At 43.4% G+C, this 18,339-nt stretch overlaps 1 protein-coding gene across 1 annotated transcript; it reads right to left on the bottom strand.

The window, feature by feature from the left end:
- Positions 1–1,005: 1,005 nt before the first annotated feature.
- Positions 1,006–18,167, bottom strand: LOC146178783 (uncharacterized). Its single transcript, XM_084580034.1, has 7 exons — positions 17,953–18,167; positions 13,889–14,045; positions 10,423–10,535; positions 9,298–9,430; positions 8,415–8,609; positions 2,640–2,762; positions 1,006–1,200 (listed from the first exon to the last, which is right to left on the bottom strand). Exons 1-7 carry the CDS (start codon positions 18,165–18,167, stop codon positions 1,006–1,008), a joined length of 1,131 nt encoding a protein of 376 aa, XP_084436160.1.
- Between the last annotated feature and the right edge of the window lie 172 nt (positions 18,168–18,339).

The following is an 18,339-nucleotide window of genomic DNA, read 5'->3' as shown; positions in this document are numbered from 1 at the left end:
ATTCCTGCTTCGTCACTGGAGTTGCTGGCGAGCGGGTCGATATCAAATTGCCTGGCAATGGCCGTAACATCCATGCCTTCAGGCGAGACAACGCTTCCCGTATGCGTCATCAAATTCTGTGTTTACGCAATCACCAGTCCTGCCAGCACAGGGAACTTGTGTGGTGTTCTCGCATCTTTGACCCTATCGCGCGCTTATGCTCGGGGAGATAGAAACCAAGACTGGCCCTGACAAATGCCGGATAATCGAGCTGTGCAGGGGCTTTTTAGGTTGCAGTCCCTCTATTTCGGATCATCATAGGCCGAATAAAGCAAAAATACCGGAACGGAAAATGTACGCGTCTATACTCCTCTAAAGCAGTTTTCATTTTTCACACTGCGCCTCTGACATTATTTTTTGGTGAGAGAAATCATACATCCTATAACAGATTGTGAAGGTAATAGCAATTGTGATGAAAAGTGAGTATTTTGAAAACACAGCAAAACATATGACGGTACAGGTCGGGAACGCGACACAGTGAACCACGTGTAGAAAAACTTACCAAAATGTTTTCTTGTTTTGCAGAGCAGGAACGGCGGCTAGTCGTTAAACGTCGGCGAGTGCTTTGTAAAAGAGTAAGAGAAAGCCCGCTGCGTCATTTCGTAGGAAATATAAAACGAAACATACCACCCAACAGGCTCACTAGTCAACTGCCCGCTTCTTCGAATTGTGCAAGCTGTCTCGCGTGGCCCGAAACGCAGCCGCGCTTGCTACTTTTGCCAGGAGACTCGGCCGTTCAAACGATACTAAGGTATTGAAAGACTTCCAGCTGTTAGTAACTGCTCTCTGTTCTGTTCCAACGCCGTCTTTAAGTGGCGAAACAATCACCTTCAGTCATATAGCTGTAAATCATGAAGTGGAAGTACACGCACATTTGACCATGAAGACAAGAAAGCTTTATTTTAACATCGCTGTGAAACTAAACAAGGGCACGGATGTATGTGGAAGCCCCTTCAGGAGGAAGAGTCATGGCTGCTGGACACAGGTGCCCACGTCGGCCGGAGACGAGAACATGCGCTCAAAGAAGGTTAGCAGGTCCCTGAGTGTTCGCAACTGAGAGTAGCTGCCGCGCCGGCAGTGGTTGGCTCCATCGGCGTACTCGAGGTTGTAGGCGGCTAGGCCATACTTGAGAAAATGGGATCGCCCCTTGCACCGGCAGAGCTGCGGAGACGGAAACAGATCTCAGTCTTGTCGCAATAATTACGAGGGACTTTGTGCGACTAAATTAGTGAAGCCTGAGTACCGCAATCTGCTACGCATCTGGCACTAATTAGTAATAATTTAAACAATTAACCATTATTATTAGAATAATTAGTCATTGAGTAGGTAACTTGTATTACTTAATTGATTAGGCATTATTTGTTTATTATTGAAATACCTAATTAGTGATTAATTAGTGAACAATTATCAAATATAATAGTCATTAATGAGCAATTGATCATTGTTTGGAATATGGCGATACAAGGCACGCATTCGCGCATACTGCGGTGGTGCTCTATGATTGGTTGAAACCTCTATGACGTCATCCCGCTTCAGCCAATCAGAGTCGCCGCAAATGCCGGACACATTTTGTCCACGACAACATAAGCCATTAAAGGCTTTCGCCTTACAACGCCCAACGGATTCAAACGTGTCAGTTAGTGGGCGGATTCCGACAGGTTGATTTTGCAACCTGCACCTGCCTACGCATGGAATTAGGTGATGGTTCGAGGACTATTAAACCTGCGTATTACTGAATCTGTTGACTTCGACGCATTGAAATGGCATTGAAGCAGTTTGGCACTCCATATGCGCCGCTACCGAGGAGCTGATCGAAACGGATGGTTACATATTTCGAAAATACCCCTGAAGACACTCCTGACAAGTAGCTTGGCCTGTCTATGTATAACCTTCTCCGTATGCCTGTTTGTTTTCTAAATTAACCCGTAATGGTATTTTGGTTGCAAGATGAGCGACTGCAGCGCTCAGCATAGATGAGGCAGCGTCAAGTTGACTGATAACAACGATAGGTTGTGATACTAAGTAGCATACCGCAGAAAATTTAAGGAAGATAGTAAACGAGGCCCTGAACCCAAACTTGAACCGGAGATGGATTTTGTGGCCGTGTGGGGCAAATTCAAATAAGTTTTCGGCCTGTTTAAGTGCAGGCAGTCGGTATTTTTATTAAATTTATTCTTAAAAAACTTAGACGACAGCAAAATATGGGGATGCTAGAGATCGTATGATCTGGTGATCGTGCAGCTCAAAAGAAGAGTGAACTGCCTTAAGCCGATTATTTTCTGTAGAAAAAAGAACAGAATCGTGTACTGCGGAGTTTCACTTCATGAACCGACTCATGGCTTATGAAAGCGTCTGTACTGCAGGGCAGCGGAATTATTTAGAAAACCGGCGGTTGTTCATAGAGCGTTCACATATCACAGCACATTGGTGTTTCGTGTTCCGCCTCCATCGAAATACCGCCGCCGTAGCAGGGAAGGTACCTGCTGCCTTGAAATAGCCTCACGTAGGGCAAAGATCCTGACTCACCAGGGCGTGTGCATTAACACACGGCTGTCATTACTCCTCAGCGACGCCATGGAGGGGCAGAGTCATTCACTTACCTTGTTGCGAAGAGATTCTCGGTCATCGTAGATAAATAGTCTTTCCATATTTTTGCTGTAGATGACTTGTGATTGACTTGCACTGTCGTGGTAAGTCCTAGAGTAAGTAGGGTTTATGCAGACCTGTGAAGGAGTAGGAAAAAGAAAAGAGTGTCGTATATAGTAGCCACAAGGGTAGACAGTTGGGATATATGACTCGGGATCATCGTAACAAACAGCGCGAATGACGGGGCAAGAAAGACAACAAAACGAGCACAGAAAAAAAAATGGGTGGCAGGATGCTACAGTAAGCAAGGTGACAGCGGGTGGAATGTAGGCATTGTTGATTGCGAACGTAACAGTCGAACTTGGTACGAAGCTACAGTGAAATTAGAATATACTAACGAAGCCGTCACCAGCAGTGTTTCGCATAAGGTTGGGCTGTCTTTCTCGGCGTCTTTCGGTCTCGTTGTTAATAAGTAGCCATATTCTGCATAAAAGTTCCATAATCGCTAAGACTACGCTTCCGTGTTTGATCGTAAGGGCGACTATAGTTGCAGGACCAGTCAGTTGTAATCACTTAGACAACAGTATCTCCAAGACAGCATTCTCTATTGTAACAAAGAAGTACTTCAGATTTATAGAGTGACAAGTTTTCTGCAATAGCACTAGTCAAGTGTGTTGATGTCATGATCCGTGGTGTGTACATAGAAGAAGAGTCTCCCACATTGGCCTGTAATCTATTAACCGAAACAGCTAATTATTCCGATTGCGGTAATAAAAAGGGTGGGTTGTTAAAGCATGTCGATGATTTTTGCAATGTACGCATTAAAATCCTTTGAAGCAATCTTGTACACTGTGTCAGTGGAAGAAGATTTGAGTTGTCAGCTGTCTCGACAGCGACAGCGTTAAATTGGATGGTACGTGGAGATGATAGTAAACTGCTTCGCCCCACTTGGGGGGGCGAAAAACACACTGAGCAGATACGGCAACCGAGTTTGAAATTCATGAGTGGCACATTTAACCAGAAAACTATATATAGTTGGCTATTATATGGCTCGAATTGAAGGCTGTAAATAAAGATTATGCCTTGAAATTTCCGACCTCTGAATAAAGGAAACAATGCCAGCAAATCCTGCTTAACTATTTTGAATGGACATGATTCGAGTGAAAGGTATGACTGATGAATACTCCTAACTGCGTGTACTTATAGTTTGGGATGAGCTGGTATTATTAACGAGGGTTAGCAGCTACAAAGCCAAGCTGCTAGTCATAGGTTAAAAATCATGAAAAGCAGCGCGCACTTGGTGATTTTAGTATTATTAAGATTGGTATTGAAAGCAAGGAGTGCACAATCGAGGGGATGTGAAATGGTGACAGCTAGGTGTTTTTAAGAGCTACGAACGGAATTTTTCGACCAACTCAAGGGGTATTTTTGGAGACAGTTATAATTAGTGCAGTTAATTATAGCCACTGCGGTTATAATAATGTTTGAATATGGGATTAAATTGATGTAGCATAACTCAGTGCAGGTTACGCCAGCTTGTATAATTACTGTATCGTTGCTATTCGTAAGATGTCGACAGAACGAGCCGTCGTCAACGATTAATCGCATATTAGAAGTAATAAAAATCATCAGGGGAAGGCAAAAATTATACAAAAAAATTCCGATTACTGTGCCTTGGAGCCTAGCAGAAAGAACTGAGGCCGAAGGCGAGGACTGGCTGTTAGCATATACAGTTTGAGGATAATTACTGAAACAGTTTCGTATCCGTACCAAAATGGGAGGGTAGTCTAAAACAAAAAAACTATCCTTCAGTAGGTTATGTGAATACATAGATGGGAGATTATGGGACATCTGTTCCACCTGCGTCTCTTCGGAACCTACCATCATGCTTACGGAAGCCGCACCGTTTGTACCCAACTGGCTTGGCGAGAGGTGATTAGCTTCTTCGCGAGGAAAGCGGTAGCAGGGAGAATAGTGTCATATGGTTATGTTCATTCATGCAGAGATGATGAGAGTATGTTCTAGTTCCTTTCTGATGGCCTATCAAAAGAATAGAGCGGGCACCGCCGCCAATCCCAGCGAGGAAGAAACACATCAATCCCTAACAATTAAAAATCATTTGGTGCTTAGAATACGTTGTTAAAGCTAGCATCTGACGGGACAATCTGGGAATTAATTACATGAACACGAAATTAGCTGTTGGTTTAACTTTGTGAACCCTGGAGGGAAGCGAAAGTTTGAAGTACATGGATACGCTTATTGTGAAGCTTGGATTAAACACACTGTGCGTTTCTCCGAATGTAAAGACCGTTCTTCATAGTTCTCTTCGGCACGCCACCTTTTTAGGGCCTTATCCGACGTGCCTTCTCGGCGTTTCGAGGCGCTACTGTAGCAAGGTGTCCGACCTCCTCCATCTCGCGCACTGTTGTAACCTAGAATGCTGGAGCCCGGGGCTCCTATTTATACACGTATCGCCCATCTAGCGCCCCTATACTTCTCCGCCACAATGACGCCACCTAACGTGACCTTGACCTTAATAATGGTCACGAGCCACTTGGTCGCCTACGTGACTATGCCTCAGAGTCACATGGCGACCACAATGTCACGTGCCCTTGACCTTGACGGTGGTCACTGGTCACTTGGCGGCCTACGTGACTATGCCCCAGTCACATGAAAACCACACAGAAGTTTCACCTCTAAATCTCCTGCAAGGTGAAAACCGTGCATACCCGACAGCACCTCACGTGACCTTAGCTTTGACCTTGAGAGTGGTCTTGGGCCACTTGGTGGCCTACGTGACTATGCCCCAAAGTCACATGGCGACCACCAGGCTTCACACAGAAATTTGACCTCTAAATCTCGCTCAAGGTGAAAAGCGTTTACATCTGACGCTCGAACTACCTGACGTAATGAAGCTTTCGCTTCAAAAAACACAACGTGAGTTTACTGAGGATTAATTCTCTCCCTTTGTTCCCCTTTGCAATCAACGAATGATGACGCCACTCTTAAGGGGTGCGGTGAAGGAGCTTGCGTCGGCAGAGGAAAAGGCATTAATTCCTCCGTTACCACACCACTTCAAACCATGCCATTTGAACAGTGACTAGAAATGGTCCACTCAGTAATCCGTGCCGTTTCTGGAGATTAAACACCACCCACTCTGTTGCTAAAGAACCACACTTCTATCTTCAATTTGGTTCTTTCGTTATCAATACAAAAATGACTATAAAGCTACTGCGAAGCTCGCCAAACCATAGCAATCATGGTGAGCAACTTGTTCACGTTTACAGCGTCTTCTCTCTCTTCCAACTCAGCAAGCCGGACACAGCGCGCTTCTCAGTCGAGACGGTACAAGGACTCCGACTCAGTCGCCATCCTGGCGTGGTCTGAAGTGCCATAGCAATTGCGCGGTGCGCCTATGCAGGCAACCATGGCACGCAGCAAGATGTTATTTCATTCATTTTTCTTGTTATTTTAGTATTTATCCCCTAATTATCATGGTTACTTTTTATTAGTATTTGTGATTGATAATCATCATCACTATAATTTTTGCATGCCCTACTAATGCTTTCTGAGGTTTTTCTCATTAACTAAAAATGAATGCATTACTTTTGTAGCATAAGCAGATTTTCTTATTAAATAATGTACATTTAATGTAATTAGCAATGAATAAAGACTTTTAACCAAAACTTCTTGTGTCAATAATGAGGGCCAAAAACAACATTTAAGATCTTCGTAATTGCCAGACCTTCGAAAATTTTGAAGTGAGGATTAGGTATTGTATTTCTAGTGATGAGGACAACCCAGAGGGCTATGGAACGAAAAATGGTAGGGGTAACATTAAGAGATAGAAAGCGTGCAGAGTGGGTCAGAGACATAACTCAAGTTACCGACATTCTAGTGGAAATTAAGAAGAAGAAATGGACATGGGCAGGACATGTAGTGCGAAGAGAGGATAACCGATGGTCGCTGAGGGTAACAAACTGGATTCCAAGGGAAGGAAAGCGTAGCAGGGGGCGGCAGAAAGTTAGGTGGGCGGATGAGATTAAGAAGTTCGCAGGGGTCAAATGGATGCAGCTAGCACAGAACCGGGGTAAGTGGTGAAATATGGGAGAGGCCTTCACCCTGCAGTGGGTATAATCAGGCTGATGATGATGATGATGAGTTATGAAAATCTACCCGAGAGCTCGGGTAGCGTACCCTGATCTTAATACGGAACATGCTAGAGGATAAGTTACTCTCGCTTTGCTTTTTTCTAGGCTTATTTGTTTTTATTTTGTTTTAAAATTCAAGGTGAAGCCTTCATCTGGCAGTGGTGCTGCTCAGCAACAGTGACGCTTTCATGGTTACCTCAGCAAGAGCACTTTAATTAGTAAATGCTAGCCAATTTATCTGCTTAATTAATTGACGTCAGTGCAGCTTGGTTTAGTCGGACAGAGATAGCTAGTACGTTTTGAGTAGACTATCGACATGCGCCTGGCCTTCAATCTTTTGTTTTCTTCATTTCCGAAGAGATCCATCCCTTTCCAATCATTTTTGACTGTACAAAGCTTGTTATAAAATATTTCGTGCCAGCAAGAGCGTAGCGTATCAAGTTGTTCTTATGATGGCACAGAGTCTCCATACTACTGCACTGCAAAAAAAGCCCAAAGAAAACTGCATAATGTATTTATACTTTTGAGATCGGCGAGATTAGCATTAGGAGTTATGTTAGAAAACTAATTTTTACAAAGTAACACCTAAGGCTAATAAGCTATATATTGTTTATTCATCTCTTTTTTGATTGGATATCAATGTCTCACGTTTTCTGCGAGCCAATAGGCAGATGTTATTCAATACGTTTTTCTATACGACATTAAAAAGCGAGCTATAGCTACCCTTTAATAACAGCAGAAAATATACTTTCTTTTGTCAATTAATAAACAATGTTCTTAAAAGTACCACAATGAAATTGTTTGCCTTCCTCCGGTAATGCCCGAATTAAGAGATTTTTATTATTTGCACAGTTAGCGGGATTGTTTTGGTAGGCGTGACAGGTTGATGTAAGGTGAAAAAAAAATATTAGAGGGTGGTTAGTAAACGCAGGTGATTTGTTTCGTTGAGATAATGGCTGATGATGAATGTATCTTTAACTTATTTCATTATTTATTAAATGGTTCTGGTCTCAGTGTCGAAGCTGTTGTTGAGTTGCGGCGTAAAATACAAAAATAGAAGTGGGTAGAAATACAATACACTTGTTAGACTCTCCAGCAGTTATAGATGGGTAAGTGTAACGTGAAAAAGAATGGAAGCAACACTACCTATCAGGATTTTATAAACGTCATTGATACACAATAAGCAATGAGGCATTATCGTCCGAAAAGTGCCTGAAATTTGTACAGAGAATATTGGCTAGTGTTAGTGAATAGGACGTGAACAGCCATTCAAATTATTTGAACAATGCCCCAAAATTATGTTCGGTATGTTTCTCTTTTACCGCAGTGGCGTTTACATAAAACCAGTAAGTTCATGCATAACTGATCGCTTCAAAGGTTATGATTTTTCTTAGATATACGTGACGGTAGATAAACGTTTGTGGCAAAGAATATTGCGGAAGTGTTCCTTTTCACTGGAGTCTTTTCAAGCAAGGCAGAAAATATATGGAGAGACTGCTATGTTTATTCTACATAGTTGAAATTGTTTCGCCAGGGTCTTTGTCAAGATATATTTGATGGCGGGCAATAGGTCGTTTGTTAAAACAGTGATGTATGAATTGACATCACTGTAGATTACAGTGTCGACTTCGCACTTACGTCACCAACGCTGCCCATCTGGTTTTCGTGTATGAAGGAGCAGGCATGCAGCGGTGTATAGTTTCCGGGTCTATTCCGGATTTGAGGATCCGGATACAAGGGTCTGTACCAGCGGCCGAACATCCCCACGGACACGACCTTGGTCATGTCTTTGAACTCGGCGTCCACCATTTTGACGGCCTCATGAGCTGAACTCTGCACAGGTTTCAACATGATATCCCCCGAGAAACGCATTCTCCATTGGGAATTGGTATTTTAGGAAGAAGAGTTCACTGAGGGTATAGCAGAAGAAACAACAAAAAAGTGGTCAAGAAATTATTCATAAAAACCATTCACTAAAAACCGTTTACTCTTATTGCACACTTTCAGCATATCAATAAATTCCATGCACAACGGAGAACGGAGTTGTCATAGCGAGATGCATATGCTTCTGAAATTTTCAGAAGTGGTCATGCAGAACCTAAGCATACATATTTTAAGCACTGAGGTGTGTAACTTAGCTCAGCTCCTTTAGGTCGTGTCTGAAATTTATTATTTAGAGGGCTACATTTTTTATAAACAAAAAGTGAAGGAAAACGTGGCCACTTGGTCGACGTTGAAACAAATTTACCGGCTAAAGAAAATACATGCATTCGATATTTAAAGCGAAGCCTGCGTGAAACATTAGCTTAGAAGAAATTCGTGAAACCACGGCATACGTTATGCTTGTCACACCCCTCGTTACGAGTATTGTAATGTAGTGTTAACAAGGAATGCTTGAGATATTTTATAACCATGTAAATGTAACTGTCGTACAACCCAGGATGGCACATTTTTAAGGGACGTCTTAAAAACACCGAGGACGGTTCGCAATAAGTCTGGTCTCCAGAGGAACGCTCCGTACCAAGCTATAGTAGTAGTCGTCGCTGGACGGCACGTTCAGCAGTGTTGGAGGTACAGCCAAGCAACCCACAAAGTTCTTGTCTTCGCTGAAGTAGTGACCGAGGGACACTAGAGCGTCAGGTGTGTATGTCCTCCTGCGGCGTACACAGAGATTCGCACCAACTGAAGTAAAATATAAGCGCACGCAACGAATTCTAAGAAGGTACAGCTATTCCTCAGAAAGCGCCAAATCCCGAACAAGTAGATTATAAGGCAGGTAGACGCCGTATCTTCTACACTCAGTTGCTCCGCAGCCGTAAGTGACCGAGGGCCGGAGTTTTGAAGGACTAATCATTGGAGGTTGTGGCCAATTACAGCACCAAAGTGGCCAACTCCTGTTCTGGTGAGGGGGTGCGGTGCCGGAGGTGTTCACCGGCATCAAGGCCCGACTTCAGAGTTTGCGTCGTTATGGAAAGTGTCGCTATTTTACGTGACCTCGAGAAATCTGATTGGTCGAAACGCCGGAATATGATGTTCCCGCCTATTCCGGTTCCGTAGTGGCGACGCACGGTTCAGGCGTTTTGACCAATCACATGATTCGAGGTCACGTGAGATAGCGACACTTCGATAACGACGCAAACTCGGAATACAAGCCCAGGCCGCAACCCAAACCTGTTGTTATTCAATTCCTTTTTTTTTTTTAAACCGGTGGAGAATTGCGCGACATCGAGATTAGAACCACGGGCCTCTTGTATGCCAGGCGGATGCTCTACCTTTACTTCACCGCTGCTATCACGTTCCTCATAGCCTGAGTCACTTTAGGACATTAAATCATAGAAACCAACCAAGCTATCGAAGCTGCCAGTTTCATTTTGTTAATTGTGTGCAGAAGCACCCCCTATTCAGCTACTGATAAGATCCGTGAATTCTCTGTTGCTTTACTAATGCAGAATAGAACGGTGGTGTTTAGTTTTTCTTCCGACACCAGTTTCTAATACTGAGCAATTCGCAGATGTAATTTAAAAATAGAAATTGAGATAAATTGTTTATCAGAAGGCAGCACGGCAGCGGTACCAGGCTCGCGTTGCGCGAACGTTGCCCTTCTGGTGAAAAATAGCGCGATAATTTCTTTGGAGAAAGTTCTCACCTGAATTCGGCTACAGCTGCTTTCACCCAGCTTGGTGATATCAAAACAGCCGCGATCACAGTGTACACAGCTCTAGTTGAACTCCTCTTGTCGTCCATCAGCTGTGAAATCCTCTGAAAGTATACGAATACATGCCTTTTCATACAACCTGCTCATTATAAACCAGAGGATTTGGGCGGAGTCAAGTACAGAGCCGCTAGCTTGAGACTGGCGAGTCGCGACGAAGAGCTGGTCATGATTTCTGGGCCATTTACCGGCACACAGTGCAAGCATGGCCGAGAGTGGCGATAAGTACGTCATGTGCTAACGCCGTGTGCTAGACTCGATACAAGAGTACCATTTTGGAATGTATGGATAAGATATTTTATATTATCAGCTGACAAATTTGTTTCGCAAATTTCTGGGAAGTCTTTACATGCCTTGTAAGAACAGCGCATTCATTAATCATCAGGTGAACACTATGAAGATATGAATATGGTATTCTGCAAATTATGTGAAAACAAAACGTACACCTGTGGTAAAGCATATAATGTTGATTCCTACAATTCCATCGGTCATCCGCTCTTGTGCTAAAACAGACGTGAGATTTCAGCCATACTCAGAAAATTTAACATTTCCTGTGTAAAGGATTAACGAGAGCAAAGGAACGCCAGTTTCTCCACCCCCTCACGAACACCATCATGCGCCCAGCATCGCTAAAATATTTTACCCCGCCTTCTCCGGTGAGTGCCCGCCCTTTGGAGAAAAGTCTTCGGACTTCATGGTGTTGGCGTGCCAATCCAGTCCAGCCTTCACACCCAACTCAAATCCCGCCCGGTAGGCGGCCCTACTCGCCTGCTCCGATCTGAAAGCCCAAAAGGCGGTGGTAGAACGAGCAACGGCGGCAGCAGAAGCCACTGGGGTACGGTACTACTGACTCCACCTAGTGTTTGTGAGGGGAAGGACACTAAGCCTGATCACAGAGATTTCAGAGACAATGAGCGTTTTTAGCCCCACCACCACATCAGAAAGAGCTGTCGAACTCAACTACACATTTTTAACGTAACGATAACCAACCCTATATTTGCAGATCTTTCCTCGTCAGGCATCTTCTCTCTCGCTATTTTTGAAAACGCACCTTAAAGCTTTTGTTTGAGAATCTGAACTGTGCGTTTTAAGCCCAGAAGAAGCTTCCGAACAAAACGGTTGGTACGCATAGGGGCATACGCCATTTCTGTCAATATCAAAATGCAAGTTGCAAATTCGCGCAGGTAACTCACAATCATTTAAAAACCCACCCCATGCTTTTTTATGTGAATAATTTATTGTTCATTGTTAGCTCTGGAAGAACTTCAGGAGTAAAAGTTTGCAACGCATCAAATGTTTAAGCAATTATAACAACTTCGTCACGGCACGTAATAGCGAGACGACGAGTACGTTACCCTGGAGCGATGTTCTGGGCCTTGATGCTGACGCTGAGTCTGGCTTTTGTAGTGTGTTCGTTATGTTGAACTGTCGAGTACACTTATAAAAAAAAAAACTCCTTAAGAAATTATTCATAAAAAGAACCTCACAATATTCATTCGCATGGAAAAGAACGTCTATTTAGTAATAGTGAAAATATCGCCTGGTCCACTATATTAGTGAGAATCGGATTCTGTATCTCTAAGAAGTTTTCCGGCCAAGCGCCAGACAAGAGCTGGTTACTGCTCGTTTATTTGGTTGAAAGGAACTTGAATTCCCATGACAACTTCACGCAGAGACTCCGGATGCGGTATTCGCAGTAAACCTCATTTGCTGTACGTTGGTGTTATGACTTTATGATCGTTGCAATAATTTATGGTGTAAGAAAAGAATTTGCCTGAACTACAGGCGCCAAGTTCTAAAAAGAATAAAATAATGCACATTAGGAGAGCAATTAAGGTCGTAAATAGAGCAGCTTCTCTGTATCCACAAAGAGAAGTGCGTGATTTTGTTGTGTCATACATCTACCCGATTAAGTGGCAGAATTGTGGAGGTTAACATGGTTAGTACATAACATAAATAGAGGAATACGCAGAGAGGAGTGAAAATGAATTCAAGGGTGGTATTACGAGAATCCAATGAAAAGAAAGCTAGTCATGCTCTATTTATAAAACAGAAAAGTGCGCAGACAAGACAAGTGCTTTTGTTTGAGAATCTGAACTGTGCGTTTTAAGCCCAGAAGAAGCTTCCGAACAAAACGGTTGGTACGCATAGGGGCATACGCCATTTCTGTCAATAATAAAATGCAAGTTGCAAATTCGCGCAGGTAACTCACAATCATTTAAAAACCCACCCCATGCTTTTTTATGTGAATAATTTATTGTTCATTGTTAGCTCTGGAAGAACTTCAGGAGTAAAAGTTTGCAACGCATCAAATGTTTAAGCAATTATAACAACTTCGTCACGGCACGTAATAGCGAGACGACGAGTACGTTACCCTGGAGCGATGTTCTGGGCCTTGATGCTGACGCTGAGTCTGGCTTTTGTAGTGTGTTCGTTATGTTGAACTGTCGAGTACACTTTTCAAAAAAAAAAACTCCTTAAGAAATTATTCATAAAAAGAACCTCACAATATTCATTCGCATGGAAAAAAACGTCTATTTAGTAATAGTGAAAATATCGCCTGGTCCACTATATTAGTGAGAATCGGATTCTGTATCTCTAAGAAGTTTTCCGGCCAAGCGCCAGACAAGAGCTGGTTACTGCTCGTTTATTTGGTTGAAAGGAACTTGAATTCCCATGACAACTTCACGCAGAGACTCCGGATGCGGTATTCGCAGTAAACCTCATTTTCTGTACGTTGGTGTTATGACTTTATGATCGTTGCAATAATTTATGGTGTAAGAAAAGAATTTGCCTGAACTACAGGCGCCAAGTTCTAAAAAGAATAAAATAATGCACATTAGGAGAGCAATTAAGGTCGTAAATAGAGCAGCTTCTCTGTATCCACAAAGAAAAGTGCGTGATTTTGTTGTGTCATACATCTACCCGATTAAGTGGCAGAATTGTGGAGGTTAACATGGTTAGTACATAACATAAATAGAGGAATACGCAGAGAGGAGTGAAAATGAATTCAAGGGTGGTATTACGAGAATCCAATGAAAAGAAAGCTAGTCATGCTCTATTTAAAAAACAGAAAAGTGCGCAGACAAGACAAGTGCAGCGGAGGTTCCCAGATCAGCCTGCCGCCGTATGGGAGTCCTATTGTCGGGCGAGCGCATTTGATTATCTAGTTTGGATAGGTAATGTGGAGTGAACAATGCTGGGCAGGATGTATTGGAAGTAAGTTGGAGTAGTTTTTTTTCCTGCATTAGACGTTGCTAAACTAATGCAGATGAAAAGGGCATTTGACAGCTCATGTTAAGCCGAAAAGGTTCATGTGACACTCTTGAGTGACTGCAGCAGTAAAGAAGTCATTTTTCGCTTGTTAGAACTTAAGAAAATAAAAAAATGCGAACATTACCTTGAGCACCTTGAGCATGACTTCGAGGCGCTCAAAGTTGAAGAAGTAGAATTCGGTGTTGATGACACCGAAGTGATAGAGTTTGCGACTGAACATGTTGTCGAGGTGTCCCTTGGCAGTGTGCTTGCTTAGCTGCACCTGTACGTCGTTGATAGCCCTGAAAAAAAAAAGTATGCATGTGATTTAGAATTTCTTCGTGTGTGCTATTGTCAACACCGAAATACTGAAATTGGCTTTAGTAAACATAAAACAAGAGCTAAATACGCTGTTTAGTACGCCGTAGATACCCTTTACAAGGACAAAAGGAGAATTTACGTTTAGGAGAGCTATGGCCGAAAAAATATAGTTTTGGCACTGGAACTATAGACGCGACACTCGTGGCTGATATATGTCTACATTCCAAGGAGTACTGTTGTCCATTTCTTTAACCCTACGGCACGAGCACCGGGTGCACGGCGCTGCTACGAAGAAAGATAAAGAGTGAAAAAACAGACATAGACCGAAGAGAAAACGAGGGCAAGAGTGAGAGAAGATAAGGGCTGATGATTACGAGGCCCAGTGATATACTTATACAGACGGTTAAGAGGAACTGTGTCATGCATTCTGGCTTCCTCTACCGAAGTCACCATCATTTTCGTACCGTTTTTTTTTTCAGCGGTGGATAACTTTTTCAATACTGCAAAACAAAGTAATGAATTTGAATTCAAAACGTACAGAACGAAGACACTCATACCGAATGCATTTAAGAGCAACTAAGGAATTGATCTGTTAAAGCAAGACAACAAAGTAGATCTCACATGTTTCGGCTTCTTGGGCAGCAACTAAAACCACCGTCCGGCACAAAACAAACAAACAAACAAAAAAAAAAAACAGAACGCGTTCTTTTGAAGTAATATATCGCCACTAGCGTGATCATGAATATGGACAAGATAGTCAAAGTAACCGAGGAGGTCTATACAGATCTCTACAGTAGCCAAAGTAGTCAGGACCGTAAGGAGATTGGCGGTAGGGAAAAACAGTCAGACGTTCCACCAGTTACGAAGGACGAGGTCAAGAAAGCATTAGAAACTATGAAAAGGGGGAAATCAGCTGGAGAGAATCAGATAACTACAGATTTGCTGAAGGACGGGGGGGATATTGTGTTAGAAAAGCTGGCCACCCTGTATACGCAGTGCCTGGTTTCATCGACGGTACCGGAACCATGGAAGAATGCAAACATTATCCTCATTCATAAGAAGGGGGACTCTAAGGATCTTACACATTACAGACCAATCAGCTTACTGTTACGTATACGGTACTTACTAAGGTAATCGCTAATAGAATCAGGACAACCTTAGACTGCAATCAAAGGATCAAGCAGGTTTTCGGAAAAAGTACTCTACTATCGATCATATCCATACCATCGATCAGGTGATAGAAAAATGCTCGGAATATAACTAGCCCTTATACATAGCATTAATTGACTACGAAAAAGCATTTGATTCTGTTGCAACCTCGGCGGTGATGCAGGCATTGCGAAGTCAGGGGGTAGACGAGCCGTACGTGAAAGTACTGGAAGATATATATAGTGACTGCACAGCAACCATAGTTCTGCATAAAGAAAGTAAGAAAATTCCCATAAAGAAATGTGTTAGGCAAGGAGACACAATCTCCCCAGTACTATTCACAGCTTGCTTAGAGGAAGTATTCGGAGACTTGGAATGGGAGCAGTTAGGGATAAGGGTAGATGGAGAATACCTCAGTAATCTGTGATTTGCTGATGACATTGCCTCGCTAAGCAACTCGGGGGATGCACTGCAAAAAATGATTGGTGACCTAGAAGGGAAAAGTAGAAAGGTAGGCTTAAAAATCAATATGCAGAAGACTAAGGTAATGTTCAACAGCTTCGGGAAGGAACAGCAGTTTACATTAGGTAGCGAAGTACTGGAAGTAGTAGGCGAATATATCTACTTAGGACAGGTAGTAACCGCAGATCCGGATCATGAAAAGAAAATAACAAGAAGAATAAGATTGGGATGGAGCGCACTTGGCAAGCACTCACAGATTATGACTAGCAGCTTACCGGTATCGCTAAAGAGGAAAGTATATAACAGTCGCATCTTACCTGTACTCACCTATGGGGCTGAAATGTGGAGGCTAACCAAGAAAGTTCTACTTAAGTTGAGGACAACTCAGAGGGCTATGGAACGAAAAATGGTAGGGGTAACATTAAGAGATAGGAAGCGTGCAGAGTGGGTCAGAGAAATAACTCAGGTTACCGACATTCTAGTGGAAATTAAGAAGAAGAAATGGGCATGGGCAGGAAATGTAGTACGAAGAGAGGATAACCGATGGTCGCTTAGAGTAACAAACTGGATTCCAAGGGAAGGAAAGCGTAGCAGGGGGCGGCAGAAAGTTAGGTGGGCGGATGAGGTTAGGAAGTTTGCAGGGGTCAAGTGGATGCAGCTAGCACAGAACCGGGTTAAGTGGAGAAACATGGGAGAGGCCTTCGCCCTGCAGTGGGTATAGTCAGGCTGATGATGATGATGATATTCACTAGGCTAGGCAATGCCAGGCTTCGCCGTGAAGCCCTCAGAACATCAACAGGTAAGTGATATGCACAACATATCACTTCGACATATGCACAAAGGTGTAATATTCCGCTTCTCTCTCCAGACTTGGCTCATGTTGTAGCTAGGAACGGTAACTGAATAAAATCTAAAACGGAGCTATGAAAATGGCGGGACTTTTCTTATCCATTCGCGCAAGTAGTCTAGTATTGTCGCGCATGCGCAGAACGAAAGATCGGGCACCTTCGAATCTGTGGTATGAACCACGGTGTAGGCACCTATGATTCATGAAGCGACTTTGCTGTCGTCACCGTATGATGGCACACATCACATGACGGGCACATAATAAATAACACAGAAAACAGAAAAAAGACACACGTCTGCAAGCATGATTCGAACCATGGCGAAGCACACAGGTCCGCTTCTTTGGCTGCTGCATTAGACGTCAACGCCATCGACACATGTTTTTATTTATTGCCTATCACACCAGCACAGAACAAGAAAACAGAAAACCACACAGATTTCCGTTATATAACTTAACAGACACGCTGGTAATTAAAGATAAAAGCAATGTTGCACGGAAACTCATGTATTATAATTAAAATTGTTTGAGGGAAGCAAGCTAGTCGGACGTTGATAACCAGTCTATGAGCACACTCTGAACGCATCACGAGCGTTCACAATATGCTGAATGAAACAGTTTTGCAGGCCTGACATTGACATCATTACGAACTGCCATCCTCATCTTTCATACACTGTGCATGCAGACCAGCATGCTCAAGTCATTAAGGCAAAGTAACTGATCGATGTACTGGCAAAAAAACGGACGCTGGAAGGCGTTAAAGCGAGGTCTTTTTTTAGATTTCTCTGAAGTATATCCCATAAAAAGGTTGCATCCCAACATTCCAGAAAGACGTGCTCTATTGTTTCAGGCTTACACCCATAGACGCAGCCTGGCATGACCCATATGTTGCCTTCATCAATTTCCATTCGTGGGCTAGTCAGATCGAAAGCAAGATAACAATGCGCTTGCACGTGACAGAGAAAAATCGAAATCTTGATTGCGCCGGCTTGGACAGCCGTGCCGGGATGCAGACGCTAAAAATTTTTCACACTGCTTTGCTTCGCTTATTTCGGAAAGGGCACTAATAGAGAGCAGGGGCTGCAGTCTGTGCTCACGGCCTAAGTCCGGAATCTTCGACGCCTATACACAATTCACCAGAAAATGCCAATCAGATTATGCTGATTCGAGCGCTAAGGCACCATGTAAAGCGCCATTAATTTTTATCCTTTGCTTTTGGTGCACAAGGGGGTGGCTAAAGATGTAACTACATGCGCTATAACGTGCTAACACATATGCTAACAAGCATGGAACGGCATTTGCATTTATCTAAGTAGGGCTTTAGAGCTTGGGAATCAAATATAAGCGCAGTTCTGTCCATGTACATGTGAAGAACATGTTCGTTGTGCTGCGATTTGAGGTGAGCCCGCCTGCCGCCTTCAAACCCGACTCACTTGTAATCGAAGCCGACGCCGTACTCTGTGCGGCTATGCCTGGCAGCGATGGCGAGGAAACGCTCGAATGCACTGTCGTACGGTCCCTCCAGGGGGCTGCCGCCCTTCTTCTGCAGGGAGTCGTAGAAGGTGTAATCGCAGAGGCCATCCTGCGGCACCACCGTGCCCGCGTGCATCGTGTCTCCGAAGGTGCACAGGAGCGGAGACCGAGGCATGGCCGGCTCTGCGCGGAATCGAACAGAAAGCTAACGACCATAGCACGCCATCGAGCACCGAAAAAAAAAAAAAAGGTTTGTGCATTTCCTTCACAACCGGCAGTTTTGAGAAAAATTTTGTTCCGGAATTGTTCCTTCTTTTCTCAGCAGAATATGTAGTCTAATCAACCGA

This window comes from Amblyomma maculatum, chromosome 9 (assembly GCF_055883805.1).
Source record: "Amblyomma maculatum isolate TAMU_Amacu chromosome 9, ASM5588380v1, whole genome shotgun sequence".
NCBI classification, from domain to species: Eukaryota; Metazoa; Arthropoda; class Arachnida; order Ixodida; family Ixodidae; genus Amblyomma; species Amblyomma maculatum.
This window is presented reverse-complemented; position numbering and strand designations above follow the sequence as displayed.

Coding starts and splice junctions, on each gene's coding strand:
- LOC146178783 (XM_084580034.1), bottom strand. CDS start 18,167: ATGCCTCGGTCTCCGCTCCTGTGCACCTTCGGAGACACGATGCACGCG. Junction 10,536..13,888: donor TCATGCTCAAGGTGCTCAAG/GTAATGTTCGCA, acceptor GTATACTTTCAG/AGGATTTCACAGCTGATGGA. Junction 2,763..8,414: donor AGATGGGCAGCGTTGGTGAC/GTAAGTGCGAAG, acceptor ACTCCTTCACAG/GTCTGCATAAACCCTACTTA.